General features: G+C 46.1%; 1 protein-coding gene across 1 annotated transcript; it reads right to left on the bottom strand.

Annotated features, from left to right (window-relative positions):
- Positions 1 to 18,917: 18,917 nt before the first annotated feature.
- LOC143878803 (protein PSK SIMULATOR 1-like) lies at positions 18,918 to 20,327 on the bottom strand. The gene has a single exon (XM_077381036.1). It carries the CDS (start codon positions 20,325 to 20,327, stop codon positions 18,918 to 18,920), a length of 1,410 nt encoding a protein of 469 aa, XP_077237151.1.
- Between the last annotated feature and the right edge of the window lie 1,501 nt (positions 20,328 to 21,828).

Below are 21,828 nucleotides of genomic sequence, written 5' to 3'. Positions count from 1 at the left end.
TTCTTCTTCTTCTTTAGCTTTGAGAGTGAGGAAGGAGGGAAGGATTTTATGAAATGTAGGATGGTGAGGATGCAGTTGACTAAATGAAGTCAACAATTCACAATCCCTTTTTATTCATAGATAATGACTGTTTGACTTGTATTTGTGTCAAGATCCTCCGTCATTTCTCATTTGAAAAGAGCTTGGATTAGATATAGAAAGTGGTCTACCTTCTTTGACAAATGGAGGAATAGTGGTAAGTAGTGTTTGGTTGCACAGCAATTCTCTCTAGGAGTAGTAGAAAATTAGGGATGTAATTACCAAAAAAGAGAGGGAAAGTGAGGAGGGAGGGAGAGAGAGAGAATACAAACCTTATCCACCATTCTTCTAGCAAAAATTTAATTTTTTGTTAGATTATGTGGCACATGGGCGCCAAGTGTGCAAAAAACCAATAACTATGCCCATAACATGTCGGGGAATCAAATGGAACTTCAGTAGTGTCATACTGGCAAACAAACATGGAATCGGCATTCATTGGCATCTATAATTCCAATGAATGCCGAGCGTTTGTGCAACCAAACATGGTGTATAGGAAACTAGGTGGACGGCTAAGATGGTCCGATTACCGGGAGTTGTAGAAGACACTCAAGACAGGGTGGGAGATATATTGAAGTACGACTGGCATGCGAGTCATAGTAGAACTGGCCTAAAAAAACAAAACAAAAAATTAATTCAAAGACAAGAACAGCATCCGTATCCATTTGTGCTGCAATTCTTGACTTTTCTGGATTTCTTTGGAAGATAAGAAGGGGCTCGGTCATCCTTCCTGCGTTTGTCTTAACATAAAAGTTCAAAGATCTTTCCTTTACAATATTCAAATCAAATGCATATGACCCTTAACTCTCTCTCTCTCGTTGACGCCCATAACTTCTGACCTTGACCTTCTCACTGCCACTCTATTTAAACTTCGTAGGACCATGGCTTGCTTCAACCACAATTTCCTTTCCATTATGACTTATGAGAGAGAGAGAGAGAGAGGCTTGTTAGTGGTAGTGCAACTAGCTTTTTTTACAACTGTGGATTCATGCGACGAGTTCACACCTGATTCTTTCCATGCGTGGAAAGGAAAGCCGCATCCCACATTCTGAGATGAAAAGATATCCAAGGATTTGTTGTAAGTTTATCAAAAAAGAATAAGAAGACCAATTGATGGATTAGCTTTCCTTCTAGAACCAAAATATTGAAAGAGGTGGAGGTGTAAAAGGGTTTCTTTCCATCTCTTTGCACCCCTTTCCTGCAGACCAAACAGGCCCTTAGATCATTTGTGTCCCCTCAGTATGATCTACAAGATTAACGGTCTCAATTGTACTCATAGTAACCTTTTGCCCCGGTGATGTAGATTGTGATAGGGTCTTGGTGTGGCATGGGCCTTGATCAACGACCAATCTTTGGTTGGGTCAGTTTAGTAGTGCAAGTGTGTGTAATACATTGTACGAGTGTGGTGATGTAAAATATAAGTGTGTGTGTGCGCGCACGCTTAAATGGAATGCCACATCATCATACTGATGCCTTGTCATTCACTTCTGAGGCTAAAATGTTTATAAATAGGGGTTGAGGGTAAAATTTTAGTTAGTTTTGAAAATGTAATTTTTGGATATTTGGAGTTTGGAGTGATATTGGTGGTGTTCCAATGGAGGATAAGGAGGTCTCATCCCTTAGATATTCGCACCGTCATGAATTGTTGTGCATTTTCTCTTCGAATAGTCGGTTCATCTTGTCGAGTACAAGATCCGGCACCTTCACAGTGAGTAAATCTTGTCGAGTGCAAGATCACTTGAAGAGTTAAAACTTTCCATTTCATACCTTGAAAATTCTATCTATTTTCTTTACATTATCAATCTTCACTGTTATTAGATCATATGAATTTCTGTCCTACTCTTTATTTTTTGCTCGTAGATCATATTTTCCCTTCGTACTTTGTGAGAATTAAATTCTAGATCTGATTTGGAAACCAAACCCTAAATTTTTAGCAAACTCGGTCCATTTTTCCATATAAATCCTGCACATTTGAGACCCAATCCGAAGAACTCATAAACTCTTTCGGAGTTGCTCTGCATCAGCTGGTGACATTTCCTGCCCCTGATTCCGTTCATTTTTTTTAAACCACACCGGAACCATGCCGAAATAGAATAGGATGCCAATTCTAGTAACTGATTCTTGTATTCCAAATGCATTCTCATCTTTTATTTACCCCTTAAAAGAGGAAGGAAAACAATTCTAAAAGGGAACTACATATTAGTAAATAAAAGAATGGTTATAATGAGGAAATTCCCCTTATTTGTGGGTTGAATTTGCAGACAAATAACATTGTCTGTAATTCTGTAAAGCCCTCATCGGAGACCAAATGCATGCAACGACAAATGGAGTCTCTCTCTGCCCAAACATTACAGCGTCGGAGTGGACTCCACTAGTGAAATATTGTCCACAAGATGTCAGAAAATCGATAGATAATGTTCTCCAAATTTTGGATCCATTGGGAGAAGAGATTTCAGTTATCATTGGTCGCATACTCACATATTGTTGGAATATATGGCATGTTATGTGGCCTTGCAAGACCATTTTATTTCTATTAGTCTAAATCTCTCCCACTGCACTTTAATGTACATCATGTAATTGATGGAATTTTGAAAAATCTACCTAGCGGGTTAGGACCTATATTTCCACGGTGAGCGGGATATTAGGAATATGTATTGACCTAATTAGTGACATGATAAGACCACGGAATACATCGGGCAGTCGTGATAGGACCATGAGACTTGCCGATGGAATTAAGCCTTAAACGTGGTACTTGGAATGTTCCTCTAGGGTTTGTTTCAAGGGATTGGCATCTAGTGGCCCTGTGTGTTTGAGGAAACACGTGGATCGTGTATTGGTGTGTCTCACACTGGAATATACTCACTTACAACATGTGGAAATATACATTGTGTGAGGGATCGAAAAGTAATTTAATGGGATTAGTCTAATGTACGTTTTTTCCGGAAAATGTTGAATTACATGCACTATTACAATAGTGTGCGCGCAACATACTTAACTAGAGAAGCCATTGTGGTGAAATCTTTGGTATGTGACATAGTGCACTGTATTGTAAAGAGTGACGAATGCCGATGTTGGGACTCATTGCAATGTGGTGATCGAAGTTGATGAATTAAATATGGAATTCCCAATTAAGTTATATTTAATTATTTTTAATTTGAATGTGTTCAGAGGCCTCGATAGTTACACGATAATTTAATATAATTACCCTGAATGTATTCGTTGTTCAACCAGACCAAATTGGATTTTTTATCGGAATATTTGAAGAAAATTAGTGACATAATTTTTGCAAATTTAATATAGTATTAAATATTTATTTTCTCAAATAATTATGCTTCTGGAATTTGAAAAATGATTTACAGTTTGGTTGATCAAGTCGAGGAAAACTTTGAATCGAGGAAATTTTGAAATATACAGATAATTGAAAAAAATGGAAAAGTCCCATGTTTAGACTCGATTCAAAGTGGGAATTTAATAGATGTAATTGCTTGGGAACTATATGAGGGTTGTGCACAATTTGGCTTTGTTATAATTACTTATTGATGATGAATTGGTAATTATGTGACTGGTGATGGGATGACCAATTTGCCCCACAAATTGGGAATTGACCAGGGAGACCTAACCCTAGGTTTAGGATTTTAGGAAAGCCTTAAAAAGCCATGAGATCCCATTCCCTGGAAACTGTTTTAAAACATATCATCTATGGAATTTGGACAATGGAAGAGAGCACTATCAGACTCACAGTTGAATAGGGAGTGGATCAAAAGTGGTAGGAACTTTTATTTCTGTAGATTGGCGATTCATCTTCTCCAGATCCAATGATTCGACCATCCACTGCAGCAAATTGAGGTACACTTTTCCCTCTTCGGACTCTTTCAAATCTGGTTTAACAAATCGCCATTTATTACTTGAGAATTTACTTCTAGTTCAAAGGTATTTTGGTTTTTTTTGGAATCCAAAATTAGCCCCCAACAAACATGGGCCTTATTAGAAAAGTTGCTTTGTTTATCACGATTTTGATTACCTAGTATAGGTAGGCTATCTAGGTGTTGTTGTTTTGGTAGGAAGCCAGAACATAAAGAGTCTATTAGGCATTGTTCAAAAACTAAAAATATAGAACCCTTTTGTTTGCAACTACCAAAGGAGTAGGAGGCCAAAGAGCAAGAGAGGAAAAGTGACTTTTCTTCTCTTGATGTAGGTGAGGTGAGAGAGAGTGAGAGGGGGGGGGGGGGAGTCCTTCATTTTTCTCTTGGGTTGCTCTGTTAAAGTATAAAAGATCAAACAACGCCATCTCCAATGGCTTAAGCTTTTGGACTAGCTGGTTGTTTCACATGTTATCAGAGTAAAGGTTTGGGTTTCAAAACTCCTTAATATTAAAAAATCACATGTAATGGCCAATTCGAAAGAGAGGCCACCACAACTGCCATGTGTAGGCCAACCCTAATAAGAGGGGCCACAAGTGAAGGGGAGTGTTAAAGTTCAAAGAACATCATCTCCGAAGGCTTAAGCTTTTGGAGTAACTGGTTGTTTCACATGCTCTATATGGTCTTGGTTGAGAGGACAAGGAAAAGAAAGGAAAGGGTTTCGAAAGGGTTTCCTCGTTGTAATCTTTATAATTTTGTTTTCTAATGGAAGATTGTGGTCTCGCTCGTGGGCAGGCATCTTAGCCCAACCACATAATATCAAGTTACAGTTTCTAGGTTTCTGGGTTTCTGGTTAATGACATGGTAATCCTAGTAATCTTGTTTTTCTCATAGTAGAAGATGGTGTTATTGCCTTGGGGGTGCTCATAGTTTTTTTTATATTATTTATCAAAAATGAGTTCCAGACTTCCTACCAGCTCTCAAAGAAAGAAAGTGCCACCAAACAAAAAACATAGTTTTTTGGGTCTTCAATGGTAGTACACAGTGCCAAACATATATGTACAAAAACATTTCCTTCCCTAACTCCAAAACCACAGGTGGCTATTCTTAATTGTGAATTTCCAGAGAGAAATAAAATGAGAGAGAGAGAGAGAGTTCAAAGTTCAACAATGTATTAAAATTCAACTGAACCCTGATCACAAATTTTCCCCATATAAATTACCAACTACAAATATGCAAAATCCCAAAGAATGAGATAATCCCTATAACAAAATTATAAAAAATCCAATAAACTTTTTCCATCTAAAATAAATTTCCAGCATTTGCTACCTTTCCCAAATTAAAAAATCTCCCCTGTTTCAAGGGAAAAAAATTCAAACCTACCAAACCCTAAAATAATACATCTCCCCCTCCACCCTCCACCATCCCCCCCCCCCTCACCACGGATTCTCATACCGGAAAATACAGCTCAACCCTACCAAAACCTCTGCAATGGCCGCCTCTGTCTTCTCCAAATCCGAAAAATACAGAGTCTGCAACAAAAGCACCCTCGGCCTAGAACTAAACTCTTGCCTCTCCACATTCCTCTCCCCCTATCATCTTATCATATCATGTGCCATAGGCCCCAACCACTCCAAAACCCCCTCCAAACCCTCTCTTCACCCCTCCACCAAAGACAAATCCCAATAAAACCCAAAACCCTCCTCCTCCTCATCTCTCCTCCACTTCCTCATCCTCTCCCTCACAGCCAGCCTCAAACTCCACGGTAACATCTTGTTAGACCGAAAATCGGTAACAGGTACAGCAGTGACGTAAGAGCTGAGCTGGATAACCAAAGGAGCTGAGTCCTGGGGGACCGAAGTGAGCGAGTAGTGAAGTGGCTAGAAGCGAGTCCTGCTATGAGGGCTGAGTCCTGCACAAGGCAAGCGAGGTCAGAAGACCAACCCGGGTTTTACTCCGGACAGGCCCTTCGACACTCAAGTCAGTATGAGCAGGAGTGAAGGGGAGAAGTCTAAGAGTTTTGGGTGGAGAGGGTTTTTCGCATTACCCATTGGTCTGAGCTTTGATCCTGTATTTATAGGAAAATCTGGTGAGGTGTCCTGGACAGGTGGCGGCCTGTGAGAGGCTGCAGCTCACCTACTCTGGGACAGGTGGCGGCCTGTGAGAGGCTGCAGCTCACCTACTCTGGGACAGGTGGCGGCCTGTGAGAGGCTGCAGCTCACCTACTCTGGGACAGGTGGCGGCCTGTGAGAGGCTGCAGCTCACCTACTCTGGGACAGGTGGCGGCCTGTGAGAGGCTGCAGCTCACCTACCCTGGGACAGGTGGCGGCCTGTGAGAGGCTGGTGTTTTCACACTCCATCAGTTGCCCCCCAGTTTCCCAAGTCATTGAGAGACTTGGGAAAGTGTGATCAATCGATTCTCTTAACGGGTAGGCATTGTCTGGGAATGAGTCAGAAAACTAAGTCCGGAGATCCAGTCCGGAGTCCGGCTGGAAGTGGAGTCCAGAGATCCAGTCCGGAGTCCGGCTGGAAGTTGAGTCCGGAGATCCAGTCCGGAGTCCGGCTGGAAGTGGAGTCCGGAGATCCAGTCCGGAGTCCGGCTGGAAGTGGAGTCCGGAGATCCAGTCCGGAGTCCGGCTGGAAGTGGAGTCCGGAGATCCAGTCCGGAGTCCGGCTGGAAGTTGAGTCCGGAGATCCAGTCCGGAGTCAGGCTGGAAGTTGAGTCCGGAGATCCAGTCCGGAGTCCGGCTGGAAGTTGAGTCCGGTTCAGACCGGACTGATTTTTGTTGTTTTGTTGAAACGCGTTATATCCAGTTCGGATTTTGCCGGACTGTTTTTTGTCGTCTTGCGGCCAGTCCGGTTCGGACCGGACTGGTTTTTGTCGTTTTGTTGAAACGCGTTATATCCAGTTCGGATTTTGCCGGACTGTTTTTTGTCGTCTTGAGGCCAGTCCGGTTCGGACCGGACTGGTTTTTGTCGTTTTGTTGAAACGCGTTATATCCAGTTCGGATTTTGCCGGACTGTTTTTTGTCGTCTTGCGGCCAGTCCGGTTCGGACCGGACTGGTTTTTGTCGTTTTGTTGAAACGCGTTATATCCAGTTCGGATTTTGCCGGACTGTTTTTTGTCGTCTTGCGGCTAGTCCGGTTCGGACCGGACTGGTTTTTGTCATTTTGTTGAAACGCGTTATATCCAGTTCGGATTTAAAGATCCAGTACGGAGTGCGGAGCGTGGAGTACGGAGCATAGAGTACGGAGCGGAGATGTGAATTTTCATGCACGTAAGAACACGCGCGTGCTTGATCGTATTTTTGAGTGGGAGAATGTGTCCGTCATAAATATGGGACACGTGGCGCCATTCGAGTGTCCTCGAGATGCGTGCGTCGTATTTAATGCCCCACCGCCTCTGAAAAGCTATAAAAGGAGGTTTACCCCCTTTCATTTTTTACTTTTTACTTTTCATCTTTTCTTCTTTTTCTTGCTCTGGGAGCTTCGACTTCTCAGTTCTCAGTTCTCAGTTCTCAGTTCGCAGTTCGCAGTTCGAGTTACGCAAGGACTTGACGAGCTCCACTTCATCGGTATTCCTCTCAGCCCTTCTCTTTACTACATGTCTGATAGTAATTCGAGTTCCGAGTCTGGTACGGAGTCCTCCACTAGCAGTAGTTCAGAATTTAGGCCGCCGCAGGAGCCTGTAATGGCTAGGACGTCCGCTAGAGTAGATCTTGTAGATAGTGACGACGAAGGGGACAAGGAGGAGGTGTTTTTAGACTTGAACGCCACTCCACTCCCCACTGGTAGTCTCTCCCGAGCAGAAGGGAGTGTTGAAAGTGACGTTGCTGAGGCGTCTACAACATTCCCTCCTGGTCAAGCGGTGGAGGTAGTCGCTAGAGCGCGGATGGATGCCAATCCAAAATACAACCTGCGAGCTTTAGTCGAAGAGAACTACCTCACCAGGTCCATGCTAGGCGACATTAGGAATAAGTACTGTGTGCCTCCAAGATTTGAACTGAAGGCAGCTATAGAGGGAGACAGAGCCTGTAACGAGAGTCGAGATCTCTGTATTTATGAGGAGTCGATGAGGGCGGGACTCCGATTTCCTTTGCACCCATTCTTCGCAGCGGTGCTTCGATACTACGGACTGGCCCCAGCTCAAGTAGCTCCGAACTCATGGAGACTACTGACTGGGTTCTTGTATCTTGTCCACGGCCGGTTAGAGAGGAGCGTGAGCTTGTCGCTATTCCGTGCTTGTGCACATCTGAAGAGGCATAAGGAAGGGGGCTGGATCTATATCAGCCAGCGCCCTGAACTCAAAATCATTACCGGCATCCCCTCGTCAATACATTCATGGAAGAATAGGTTCTTCTACGTCGAGGATAAGGAGGTCAGTGAGCCCTGGCCTGTCCCTCTAGTGTGGGACACTCCGGACACTTCCAAATTAAGTCGAAAGCCGCTCCTCGAGAGTGAGGACAGAGAGACTTTCTCCTTGATGCGGAAGGAGATTGAGCAATCAGGCCTTATCCGCTGTGCAGAGTTCTCAGGAGAGGAGGTGCTAGTTGGACTGGGCGTGAGTGCCGCGACTCCAGAACGTATGTAGCTAGACTTGTCTTTAGAATATGTTTACTTTTATATGCTTGCTTCTGACTGCTTGCTTGTCTGGCAGAAATGAAGAAACAATCGACTGTCGAGAAGATAAGACAGGGAGCCCAGCCACGGGCACAGGAGGGTGCTGCACAGGCACAACAGGAGCGCCAGAAGAGAAAGGCGACTGTACTGGCGAGTCCGGCCCCATCACAGGGCACTCCTCCACCCCCATCCCAGAGGGCCAAGACTACGGTGAAGCTAATAGGCCCTTTTGCTCAGGGCGGTGGCTCTTCTACCGGAACCGGTTCTGGGGTTCGTCCTCCTACGGGGCTTAGTGAGCACGTCTTTCGACCCAATTGGGCCGTTCTGAAGGATGACACTGCCCTAGGCGAGAGCCGAGTAGCGGCAGAGATCATGAGCAAGTGTTTGCTGCGGAAGGACAAGCAACAGATCCTTCACGAGCCGCCAGCTACAGGAGAGGAGGCTGTGCTATCCTCAGCTTACCAGGTAAGGAAGAGGTGATCCGTTTGCTAACTTTCTGCCCATTTCTTCCTTTTACCATACTGATGCCTGTTTCTTTCTTCAGGTCTTGCTCTACTACAATGACCTCAAGGAGAAGAGTAAGAAGTTCTCCCAAGCTATTACTGCATCTGAAGAAGTGAACGGAAAGTTGGCCGCTGAGGTGCAGGAGCTTCAAACGAGCATCGGGCGAGTAGAGGAGGAGAAGAGGTTGTTGATGGAGGATCTGGCCGCAGAGAAGAAGAAACTGGTCAAGGCTGCTGAAGCCATGGAGGCTCAAAGAGGAAGAGCCAAAGAGAGGCAGGAGACGGCAGTGAAGGAGGCCACAGAGGCGAAGGAGGCTGAACTTTTCAGCCTGTCGAGCGAGGCTTATAGTCTTGGATACTACGACTGCCTCCAGGAGCTCCAGGCCTGCAATCCAAACTTATTGATGCAGAACATGACTCTCCCTGCCAGGCCGAAGATTACTGATGAGGAGCCAAATGCTCCTACTGATGCTCCTGCTGACATCACCTCTCTTCCAGATGCTTAGTATTATTTTTTTTAGTTTATTTTGACCTCTTTTTGTAATGGTCCTTGAGACCCTACAGCTCTTACCAGCTTCTTTAAAGTGAATTTTGTAATGGCCCTCGAGGCCCCACATATTCTGATCAATGAAATCACATTTGTCTGTCTCTGATATTTCTCAACTGAGTGATTTGCTCGACTTGTCTTTTTAATGTTGATAACCTGGGACTGAGGCTGTTGATAGTCGAATTGTGACGAGCTGGTCTTCTAACAAGTACCCAAGTTCGGGAACAACAAGTACCCGAGTTTAAGAACTGGATTTCCAGCAAGTACCCAAGTTTTGTGAACTGGGTTTCCAGTGAGTACCCAAGTTTTGTGAACTGGGTTTCCAATGAGTACCCAAGTTTTGCGAACTGGGTTTCCAATGAGTACCCGAGTTTTGTGAACTAGGTTTCCAATGAGTACCCAAGTTTTGTGAACTGGGTTTCCGATGAGTACCCAAGTTTTGTGAACTGGGTTTCCGATGAGTACCCGAGTTTTGTGAACTGGGTTTCCAATGAGTACCCAAGTTTTGTGAACTGGGTTTCCCATGAGTACCCAAGTTTTGTGAACTGGGTTTCCAATAAGTACCCAAGTTTTGTGAACTGGGTTTCCAGAGAGTAAGAGTGAAACAAAGTCTGCAAAAAAGATTATATATTTATAACAACAAATTTACAAATTTACAAAGTCACCTTTTTACGCCGTACATTTTGTCTATTGATAATATCTCCTGAGATTTTTGGAGTTCCATGCGTGAGGTAATAAGTGCTCCTCCAGTGTCTCCAGCTTATAGCTTCCTGGCCGGATAACTTCTTTCACTCGATATGGCCCTTCCCAAGTCAGGGAGAGTTTCCCGACTTTCGTCGGTTGGGAGACGGCTGCCTTTCTCAGGACCAAATCTCCTGTCCTGAATTCTCTGGGGCGAATCTTGGAGTTGTGATAATTTGATACCCTCTGCTTATAAGCGGCGACCCGGATTCGAGATTCTTCCCGGATTTCTTCTAGTAAGTCGAGATCGGCACGGAGCCCATCGCCGTTAAGCTGCTCGTTGAAGCTGGTGATTCTGGGAGACGGAGCGCCTATATCGACTGGTATCACAACCTCAGTACCAAAGGAGAGGTTGAATGGCGATTCACCAGTCGTCGTGCGAGGAGTAGTGCGGTAAGCCCACAGAACGTGATAGAGCTCATCTGCCCATCGGCCAGCTTTTTCATCCAGCCTCTTCTTTATCCCCTGAAGCAGGATTCTATTAGTCACTTCCGTTTGCCCATTGGTCTGGGGGTGAGCAACCGAAGTGAATCTCTGTTCAATCTTTAAGTCCGAGCAGAACTTTCGAAAGTTCCGGCAGTCGAACTGTTTGCCGTTGTCTGTGATCAAGATACGGGGAATCCCAAATCTACAGACTACTGCCTTCCAGAAGAAATTCTGCACATTCTGCTCAGTGATCTGGGCCAGAGGTTCTGCCTCTACCCACTAAGTGAAATAGTCGATCGCCACTACCACGAACATGCGCTTTCCAGAGGCCGGTGGGAAAGGGCCCAGGATGTCCATCCCCCATACTGCGAAGGGAAGCGGACTAATAATTGGAGCCATTGCTACGGCAGGCTGGTGGATGGTAGGAGAGAACTTCTGACACCTCTCACACCTTTTAACCAGATCCAGGGCCTCCTGCCTGATAGTAGGCCAATACAGTCCTCTGAGCAGCACCTTTATCGCCAGAGCTTTGCCCCCCAGATGTTCTCCGCAAATTCCTTCATGAGTCTCTTGTAGTGCATACGCGGCGTCGCTCGGCCTCAGACACTTCAGATATGGGAGAGTATATGACCTTTTGTATAGATTGTCACCACTGAGGGAGAATCGGGCAGCTCTCTGTATCACCTTACGAGCTTCTTTCTTATCCTCCGGGAGTCTAGCATCGCGCAGATAACCTATGATCTCATCCATCCAGCACGGCTCATCTTCCACCTGCATGACTTCCATGGCTTTACTGTCGATGCTGGACCTCTGTAGAAACTCCATGTGTATGCTTCCGAGAGTGGTATATCCAGAGGCAGCCAGTTTTGACAGCACGTCAGCTTTGGCATTCTCTGTTCTTGGCACTCTGATGACCTCGGAACTTGCAAACCTGCTGGAAAGTTGGCGAACCTTGGCGAGGTATTTAATCATACGCTCGTCTCGGGCTTCGTAGACCCCTTGGATCTGGTTTGCTACCAGCTGCGAGTCGCAGTATGCTTTCAATTTTTGGGTGCCGGTCTGAATCGCTAGGCTCATTCCGGCAAGGAGGGCCTCATATTCCGCCTCATTATTTGATGCACGGAACCCGAATCTCAGGGCGTAATCCGCAGTGAACTCATCAGGCCCAGTGAGGATGAGGCCAGCTCCACAGCCGTTTTTATTTGAAGATCCGTCGACATATACTTCCCAAGTCGGTGTGCTGGTTATTGAGTCCTGTCCGGCTGAAGGTGGCTTAATTTCCGTCAAAATTTCCTCTGTCATACGCTCTTCAGGGACTACTTTCTCTATAACTGGGAGCTGCAATGCTTCAGGGTCGACGACCTGCTGGGGGATAGTGCACTCGGCTACAAAATCTGCCAGTACTTGGGCCTTGATAGCTGGCCTGGGTGCGTACTGAATATCGAACTCGCTTAGCTCTACAGCCCATTTCACAAGTCGCCCGGAGATATCTGGTCGATGGAGAACTTGTCGAAGTGGCTGATCAGTCAAGACCTTTACAGTGTGAGCTTGGAAGTACGGCCTTAACTTCCTGGCGGCCATTACCAGCGCGTAAGCCAATTTCTCGACCCGCTGGTACCTTGTTTCTGCGTCGTGAAGAACCTTGCTGACATAATAAATAGGTTTTTGCTGGCGGTGCTCTTCACGGACGAGGACAGCTGCCAGAGCCGTGGAGCTGATGGAGAGATACAAAAATAGCTCCTCGCCTGGCTCTGGCTTTGTTAATAATGGCGGAGAGGACAAATATCTTTTCAGTTCTTCGAATGCGATCTGGCATTCTTCCGTCCAGGGCGCAATCTTGAGTCCCTTGACCGCGCTGAAAAAGGGGAGGCACCTTTCCGCTGATTTGGAGATAAAGCGACCCAACGCCGCTATCATTCCCGTGAGCCGCTGGACTTCCCTGATGGTTTTTGGAGCAGTAAGCTCCATCACGGCTCTGATCTTTTCTGGGTTTGCTTCTATCCCTCGCTGGCTCACTATGAATCCTAAGAACTTCCCCGAGCTGACACCAAATGTGCACTTGGTGGGGTTAAGTTTCATGTTGTGCTTCTTCAGGACCTGGAATGTTTCTTTGAGATCAGACGCATGATCCTGCGCACTCCGACTTTTGACCAGCATATCGTCTACATAGACTTCCATGTTACGGCCGATCTGGTTCTGAAAAAGTCTGTTCACAAGCCTTTGGTAAGTGGCTCCGGCATTTTTGAGGCCGAAGGGCATAACTCGGTAGCAGTAAGTCCCTTGGTCTGTGACGAAGGAGGTCTTTGGTATATCCGACTCGTACATCCTGATCTGATTATATCCGGAGAAGGCGTCCATGAAGCTCAACAGTTCATGACCCGCTGTGGCGTCAATGAGTTGGTCGATCTTCGGGAGTGGATAGCTGTCCTTAGGACAAGCCTTATTCAGATCGGTGAAGTCGACGCAGGTCCTCCATTTCCCATTAGTCTTCTTGACTAGGACTACGTTTGCCAACCAGTCCGGGTATCGAATCTCGCGAATGAAGTCAGCCTTCAGAAGCCTCTCCACTTCTTCTTTTATTGCCTGCCGCCTTTCGAAGGCGAAATGTCGTCTCTTCTGCTTCACCGGTCTACAGGTTGAATCAACACCGAGCCTGTGTGTGCTGATCTCTGGATCAATGCCGGGCATATCGGCAGGAACCCATGCAAAGACATCTGCATTGTCCTGGAGAAAATTGGTGAGCTGGTTCTGAATGCTGGTGCTGAGGGATGAACCAATCAGAGCGACTTTCTCACTGTCCTCTGGGCACAGTGGGATGGAGAGGAGGTCTTCAGCAGGTTGAGTCCCTCTGAGCTCGTCCCTTACATCGAGCAGTTCAATTGGCAGTGATTCCACTGCATTTTTGCCTTTGAGTGCCATTGCGTAGAACTCTCTGGATTGAGGCTGATCTCCTCGAACTTCCCCCACACCATTGGGGGTTATGAACTTCATTTTTTGGTGGTAGGCCGAGGCTACTGCACGGATGAGGTTCTGGCCAGGCCGTCCCAAGATAGCATTATAGACCGAAGTGGCCCTTACTACCAGAAAGTTGACCATGGCGAAAGCTTGACAAGGTGGATCTCCGACAAGAACAGGGAGCTCGATCTGCCCCACCACTTTCACGACCTCTCCGGAGAAGCCAAATAAATCTGAGTTCGCCGGCTTCAGACGGTCGTCGCCTATCATCATTTTCTCAAAGGCGTGGTAGTATAGAATGTCCGCCGAACTTCCATTGTCTACGAGGATTTTCTTCACCTCCCAGTTGGCAACGAGCATGGTTAAAACCAGTGCATCGTCGTGGGGCAGGATAAGATTATCCAGATCTGCATCTGAGAAGGAGATCTCATTCTCCGTTCTCGTCTTTTTGCTGGTTGTGTGCACGGCGTTAACTCGCCGTGCATATGCTTTGCGAGCGGTAGAGGAGGTGCCCCCAGCCGCAGGCCCACCCATAATTGTACCGATGACCCCCCTTGGCTGAGATTGGGGTGCCTCAGGCTGCGCATTGGCCAGCTGAGGGGTTTTGTCCCGAGCAGGGGGCTGCTGTGATCTTCGAGGGCTGCGGCCCTGGGGGCTCTTTCCTTTGCGCTCTTGGTTGCGGCTGTCAGTTCGGATATACTTTTTCAAATAGCCCCGGCTGATGAGTTGCTCAATTTCCTGCTTGAGTTGCCAACAATCATCTGTGTCGTGGCCGTGGTCCTTGTGGAACCGACAGTACTTTGAAGGATCTCTCCTGTTTCCCTTGGAGATCATTCTAGCAGGCCACTTCACGAACTCTTCTTCGCTGATCGCCGCCAGTATGTGCTTTCTGGAGGTGTTGAGAGGCGTGAAGTTTTCTTCTCTTCTCTGAGGAGGCGAAGACTTCTCTCTCCTGGGAGGTTTATCCTCCCTGCGCTGCTTAGGGAGATTCTTCTCTTCAGAGGTTATCCTCCGATTTGAATTAAGAGCTGCCAGTGTTTCTTCCACCGTTATGTACTCTTCTGCCCCGGCCATAAGATCCGCTAGTGAGTGCGGATTTTGTCGAGCCACCGCTCGACGGAATTCATTAGACCTGGCGCCTGCGAGGAGCGCATTCATTGCTGCTGAGGGATCTAGATTTGGCACTTGAAGTGCCTCCCTGTTGAATCGGCAGACGAACACCTTCAGAGGCTCGTTGTCGTCCTGTCGCAAGGCCATCAGGGAAGCTGTTGTTTTCCTTGGCCTGCGGCTGCTCATGAAGTGGCGGACAAGATCCTCTCCAAAATCATCAAAATTGTTGATGGAGTTCGGTTTGATCCTGGAATACCAGTCTCTTGCCGCGCCAGTTAGCGTCGTTGGAAACGCTCTGCAAAGAAAGCCATCGGAAGCTCCGTGAAGGAGCATAATTGTTCTGAACGTTTCCAAGTGGTCCACGGGGTCTGTAGTGCCGTCATAATGAGGGACGGCGGGCATTTTAAACCCTCTGGGTGCTGGGGCACCCAGAACATCATCAGTGAATGGCGTCCTGCTTGAGAACGCCCTGGAGACTGGCCGGCTCTGGTCCTTCGCCAATTCCTCTATCCGATGATCCATCTCCTCCATTCTTTGTAGCAGTGGATCCGTCCTATGGTCCAAGGACCTGATCCTTTCCACAGACTGGCTCGCCGCGGAGCCGGATTGGCTCTCCCGACTCATACGACGAGGTCGAGGTTTCGCTGGTGGCGCACGATCTTGATGAGCTCGGCGCCTCTGTGCGGAGGGGGGACCGCGTCCTTTCACGGTGATGAGGCTCTGTTTGGGCATGCCTCGTCGTGGGGTGAGGGACTTGTCTGGTGGAATGATGAGTTCGGCCCTCACCATGGTGTGATGACTCTCCCCTGTGGACGTCTGGCCTTCCTTGGACAGATCGCGGAGCCTCTGGGGGAGGTTGAGGGGGTACTTGAAGTAGTTGCTGGTACTGCCCAACGAGGGCTGTCATCTGCTGAAATAGAGCTTGAACCTGCTCCGGGGTGGGCAAGGGATTCAGATGTTCTGAGCGAGCCGGGCTCTGCTCTGCTGTAGCAGAAGCTGCTACTACTAGTGATGCGATTCGCTCGCTCCGAGTCCTGCGGGGTAGCGCGGTTTGGGTAGTCCGCGCCCGCGCAGTAGACATCCGCGTACTCTTGCGTCCTGCCATTTTTGTGAGTGGGATGTGTAAAGACAGCTTTTAGTTCTGGGGTCCCACGGATGGCGCCAATCTGTTAGACCGAAAATCGGTAACAGGTACAGCAGTGACGTAAGAGCTGAGCTAGATAACCAAAGGAGCTGAGTCCTGGGGGACCGGAGTGAGCGAGTAGTGAAGTGGCTAGAAGCGAGTCCTGCTATGAGGGCTGAGTCCTGCACAAGGCAAGCGAGGTCAGAAGACCAACCCAGGTTTTACTCCGGACAGGCCCTTCGACACTCAAGTCAGTATGAGCAGGAGTGAAGGGGAGAAGTCTAAGAGTTTTGGGTGGAGAGGGTTTTTCGCATTACCCATTGGTCTGAGCTTTGATCCTGTATTTATAGGAAAATCTGGTGAGGTGTCCAGGACAGGTGGCGGCCTGTGAGAGGCTGCAGCTCACCTACTCTGTGACAGGTGGCGGCCTGTGAGAGGCTGCAGCTCACCTACTCTGGGACAGGTGGCGGCCTGTGAGAGGCTGCAGCTCACCTACCCTGGGACAGGTGGCGGCCTGTGAGAGGCTGGTGTTTTCACACCCCATCACATCTCGTACAAATTCTCCCTCGATTCCAAATCTAATGATTCAGGATAATTCAGAAACTTCTCAGCTAATATTATCACGTTCACGTAACGTATCGCCACTGCCGCACCTCCCAGTGTATCGACCGAAACTTCCCGATACACTTTCCCGTCACAAACTTTGTTCTGCTTCTTCATAAAACCGTATGAAAGTGGACTGGAGTTTGTGGTAATTACCAGTTTTGCCACGTTCCGTTGCAGGGGACCGGAGGCGGAGATGATCGGACAATGGAGGGCATAGAACTGTACTTTTCAAGGGGATTTGAACCCAAGTCGAAGAACTCGTAAACTCTTCCGCAGTCCCTCTGCATCATCCGGTGACATTTCCGGCCCTTGATTCAACACCGGTACCATGCCAGAATAGAATAGGATGCCAATTCTAGAAACTGATTCTTGTATTACAAATGCATTCTTATCTTTTATTTACCCCTTGAAAGAGGAAAGAAAACACTTCTCAAAGGGAACTCCTTTTTAGTAATATGACAGCCTATTTGGTTGGGTGAAGAGATTCCAGTTATCATTGGTGGCATGCTCACAAATCTCCATTTATTACTTGAGAATTTACTTCTGGTTCAAAGTTTTTTTGGGTTTCTTTTTTCTTTCTTTTTTGAAATCCAAAATCAGCCCCCGACAAACATGGTCCTTACCACCTGGCAAACGGGTGGGTCGGGCGGGGTCAACCCGCGAGTGATGCGGGTGCGGGTCACATGGGTCGGGTCAGGAGATGACCCGCATTTTTGCGGGTCAGAATTTTGGTGACCTGCGAGGCCCGCGGGTGGGCCGGGTCAACCCGCGGGTCACCCGCAAATTCAAACAATAGTTTATTTTGGAAAATATTATCACTGGATTTTGATGACGGGGGTATGGCCGGCACCGTAGGATGATCCAAACCGTCCATTAGATGGCCCACAGCCTAAATAGGTTGTGCCCCAAAAATCATTTCAATAGGTTGATCCTAACCCTCCGATCTATAGAGGGTTAGGATCAAGTGATCAACCCTCTAACATTCAAATCAGAGGGTTGGGATCAACCTATGGTGCTAGCCACAACCCATTTATATTCTATGGTGCCAGCCATAACCTATTTAGGCATCAAACCCTAAAAAAATAGATTAGCATGACAAAATCATCATCCTTTGCATTAGAAAAAAAAGCCATCTAACTAGATTAGCATAACAAAATCACCACCCTTTAAAAAGCCAAGTGACTTGCGGGTGCCCGCGGGTTGACCCGACCCGACCCGTGTTTTAGCGGGTTGGGTCACCCGCTGGTTAGTTTTGACGGGTCACTAAAACTCAGACCTGTGCCCGCAAATTTGCGGGTGGGTCGGGTCGACCGCGGGCACGGGTCGCTTTTGCCAGGTCTAGTCCTTACTACATTTTTCTCTTGGGTTGCTCTATATTGTCTCTGTTGAAAGGTCAAGGGAAAGAAAGAAAGGAAAGGGTTGCGTTTTACGGGTTTTGGGTCAATCACGGTTGTAATCTTTATATTTTGTTTTCTCCTAATGGAAGATTGTGTTCTCTCGCGTGGATTTATATAGGCATCTTAAGCCAACCACATAACATCGACGGTTTGTTGGTTTCTTGTCAATCGCATTGTAATCCTTGTAATTTTGTTTTCTCACAGTAGAAGAATGTGTTCTTGCCTGGATGCTCCTAAGTTTTTTAACAAAATCGAGTTTGGGTCTTCCTACCAGCTCCCAAAGAAAGAAAGTGCCACCAAAGAAAAAAAAACAAAACATAATTTTTTGGGTCATCAATGAAAGTACACAGTGGCAAACATACACGTACCAAAGCATTCCCTTCCCTCACTTTAAAAGCTGGTAGGTATTCTTAAATGGAGAGAGAGAGAGTTCCAAGTTCAGTAAGGCCACGTCAAGATTTAGATTTGGATTTATTTGATATTTTGAACTGGATCAGATCCTTAGATTTCCAAATCAGCTACAACAGTGAAAAAGATTCCGATTTTCAAATCTGTTCTGCGAGACATTATTTGGAAATCAATATTTGTGGTAACTTCCCTCTCTCTCTCTCTCTCTCGCTCTTAAAACATGATCATGACGATGATTGATTTATTTTGTATCCAAAATTCAAATTCAAATCAAAATACAAATGCATGAGGTATCCAAACGGGCCCTGAATGTATTAAAATTCAACTGAAGCCAATTCACTAATTTTCCCCAGATAAATTACCAACTACATATATGCAAAATCCCAAAGAATGAGATAATCCGTATAACAATAAATCCAAGAAACGTTTTCCATCTAAAATAACTTCCAGTATTTGTTAAATTTATTTTCTGTGGAAAACCTTTCCCTTTTAAGGAAAAAAAATTCAAACCTACTAAATCCTAAAAAAATACATATCCCCTTCCCCTCACCACCGATTCTCATACCTGAAAATATAGCTCAACCCCGCCAAAACCTCGGCAATGGCGGCCTCCGTCTTCACCATATCCGAAAAATACAGTGTCTGCAACAAAAGCACCGTCGGCCCAGAACTAAACTCTTTTCTCTCCATATTCCTCTCCCCTTGCCACCTTATCATATCATGTGCCATAGGCCCCAACCACCCCAAAATCCCCTCCAAACCCTCTCTCCACCCCTCCGCCAAAGACAAATCCCTATAAAACCCAAAACCCTCCTCTTCCCTCCTCCACTTCCTCATCTTCTCCCTCACCGCCACCCTCAAACTCCACGGTAACATCTCATACAAACTCTCCCTCGATTCCAAATCCACCGATTCAGGATAATTCAAAAACTTCTCCGCCAATATTATCACATTCGCGTAACGTATCGCCATTGCCGCACCTCCCACTGTCTCCCCCGAAACTTCCCGATACGCTTTCCCGTTACGAACTCTGTTCTGCTTCTTCGTAAAACCGTACGAAAGCGGACAAGAGTTTGTCATAATTACCGGTTTCGCCACCGTCCGTTCCAACGGACCGGAGGCCGAGATGATCGGACAATGTGGACCGTAGATCTGTAATTTCGGAGGGGATTTGAGGTTTTCATCTAAAATCACCTGAGGAAGATCCGAAACATAAGGTCCGAAAACGATACAGATTCTAACGAAAACGTTACAAACGATCCGAGCCATTAGAGAGACGATCTTCTCAAAGGACTGACTCCAGAGCGAGATATGACGAACTCTACGAACATGATTCCTCTGCCACGAGATTTTTTCTTCAAACAGATCGGAATTCACTTTTTTAACCGCGATCGGACCGCTGTAACTCTTCCACTGCTGTAATTTCCGTTCCGAAACTTCCATTTCCGTCAAAGCCTCTAATCCAGTGTATAGATCGGACGTTGCCGCGATAAATTTCTCCATTTTTGCGATTTTCCGGTCGATTTTCTTTTCCGGAAACCCTAATCCGGCGAGATCGATGAATCCGAGCTTCAGATCGGTATAAACGCTTTCAAAACCCTGTAATTCAGGTTGAAGACATTTCATCCCTAATCTCGCCACAGCGAGAGCTGCACGATCGAGATCCTCGATCTTCTCCGCACAAGCAAGACGAAATAGAAACCCTTCGTCTTTCGAATTCAAGTACCTTACACCTTCCGATCTAATGATTCCGAGTCGTAGCTTGTTGATTTCTTCATCCGAGAGTGATTTGTAGAGAGAAACGAGACGAGACATGATTTTCGCAGTCTCGAAAGCGAGGATTCCGATGATCGGAGGCTTTTCGGAACGGAGTCTGAATCTCCGACAAATTTTCGTCCGATCGGAGTGCCGGAATCCGTTCCCGGCTGTCCGGTTTGTATCGGAGAACCAAATCATGGTCCGATTAAAAGAGATTTGTGATGAAATCTCTGTTTTTCTTTCAAGAGATTTGTGATGAAATCCTGTTTTTCTTTCACGAGATTTGTGATGAAATCGTGTTTTTCTTTCTTTGATTCTGGTAGAGAAGGAGAGTATTTGAGGAGGTAGGGTTTTGAGAACTCCATTTTCCGAGCTACTTCCTGGTATACGCGGTTTAACCGTTGGTTAACAGAGAGAAAAGATGAGAGAACAGCAAAGAAAACGGTTGTCTTTTACCGACACGTGGGATAAACCTTCCGGTTAAGTCGGCCGAGATGTGCGACGATGGCGTGATGGCAATTTTCTCCAATCTTGTTGCGTGTTTTCTTTCCAAGTTGGAATTAATAATTGCACGAGTCTTCCCGTTTTCTTCCAAGACCATAACTAATTGCGTCTCAGAGCTTTCACACGTACGCGGGACTTCGTTTATTTATTAAATGACGTGAACCAGGGTTACACTTAACAATCATAAGCTTTGCGTATAGGTTAAGTCGGCTGATATTTGCACTCCCATATGCTGATAATGTCACTACTCGCTTTGTTTACTCGCTTTGTTCCCTCCTACTTACTTGGAATAGCTGAACAGCCAAAAAAGTAGTCACTTCCCTTAAAATTTAATTTAAACAAAACAAAGGGAGTAGTGCCGTTATAAAAAAAAGGAAAAAAACTTCGATGTGAATCAGTCTGGATAAACGAAGACTAGATTGAAATTGACCAACCATTTGGTCATTTTCACAGGTTTTCTCTTCTTTTGAATTTCGTGGATACGGGTTCACATTATTACCTTCTTGTGCATGTGTAAGAAGGTCAGGGGCGGTTTGGATATGCTGATTTTAGAATCAAGGTTTTTAGTTTGAAAACAGTGTAAAAGAGGGTTCATGATCAAGCTGTTGTATGCTGTCCTGGCAGTGTTTCTTGGATTTTAAGTGAGAAATTCAGCTGATTTTAGAATTAAGGTTTTTAGTTTGAAAACAGTGCAAAAGAGGGTTCATGATTAAGCTGTTGTATGCTGTCCTAGCAGCGTTTCTTGGATTTTAAGTGAGAAATTCAGGTTTTAAAAATCTCTCCCGCATCATGAGATTTCTAAAACCTGGAAATATGGGAGGATATGCTACTCTCTTGCTGACGGAAAGAAGAGCGAGAAGTTAAAAAAGACGGCTGGTCCGCTTCTTCTCTTGCCTCTCATCTACAATTTTGAAGAAATCCCTGATTATAAATCCACGTATCCAAATGGCACCTTAGGTTTTTTTTAATGTTTTTCGAAGTGGATTTTCGTTTTGCTAGCTGCCCCCTAAAATATGGTATATGGATATCGAACCCTTAGCTCTAAGTCTTTAACTCAAAGAATTCACCGTAGGTGGGAACTGTATTTATACAGGACCATTCCCAGGAAGATTAACCAACCATATTTTGGATTGACTATTGATGATTTCCACTCCCTCTTTCAGCGTTCATGCTCATTCGTCTTTTCCTTAAGGGC

The sequence above is a fragment of the Tasmannia lanceolata genome, unplaced genomic scaffold, assembly GCF_043159265.1.
Source record: "Tasmannia lanceolata isolate RefF3 unplaced genomic scaffold, GAP_Taslan_0.1 ptg000006l, whole genome shotgun sequence".
Classification (NCBI taxonomy): domain Eukaryota; kingdom Viridiplantae; phylum Streptophyta; class Magnoliopsida; order Canellales; family Winteraceae; genus Tasmannia; species Tasmannia lanceolata.
The sequence above is the reverse complement of the archived record's forward strand: the minus strand, read 5'-3'. Positions and strand labels throughout refer to the sequence as shown.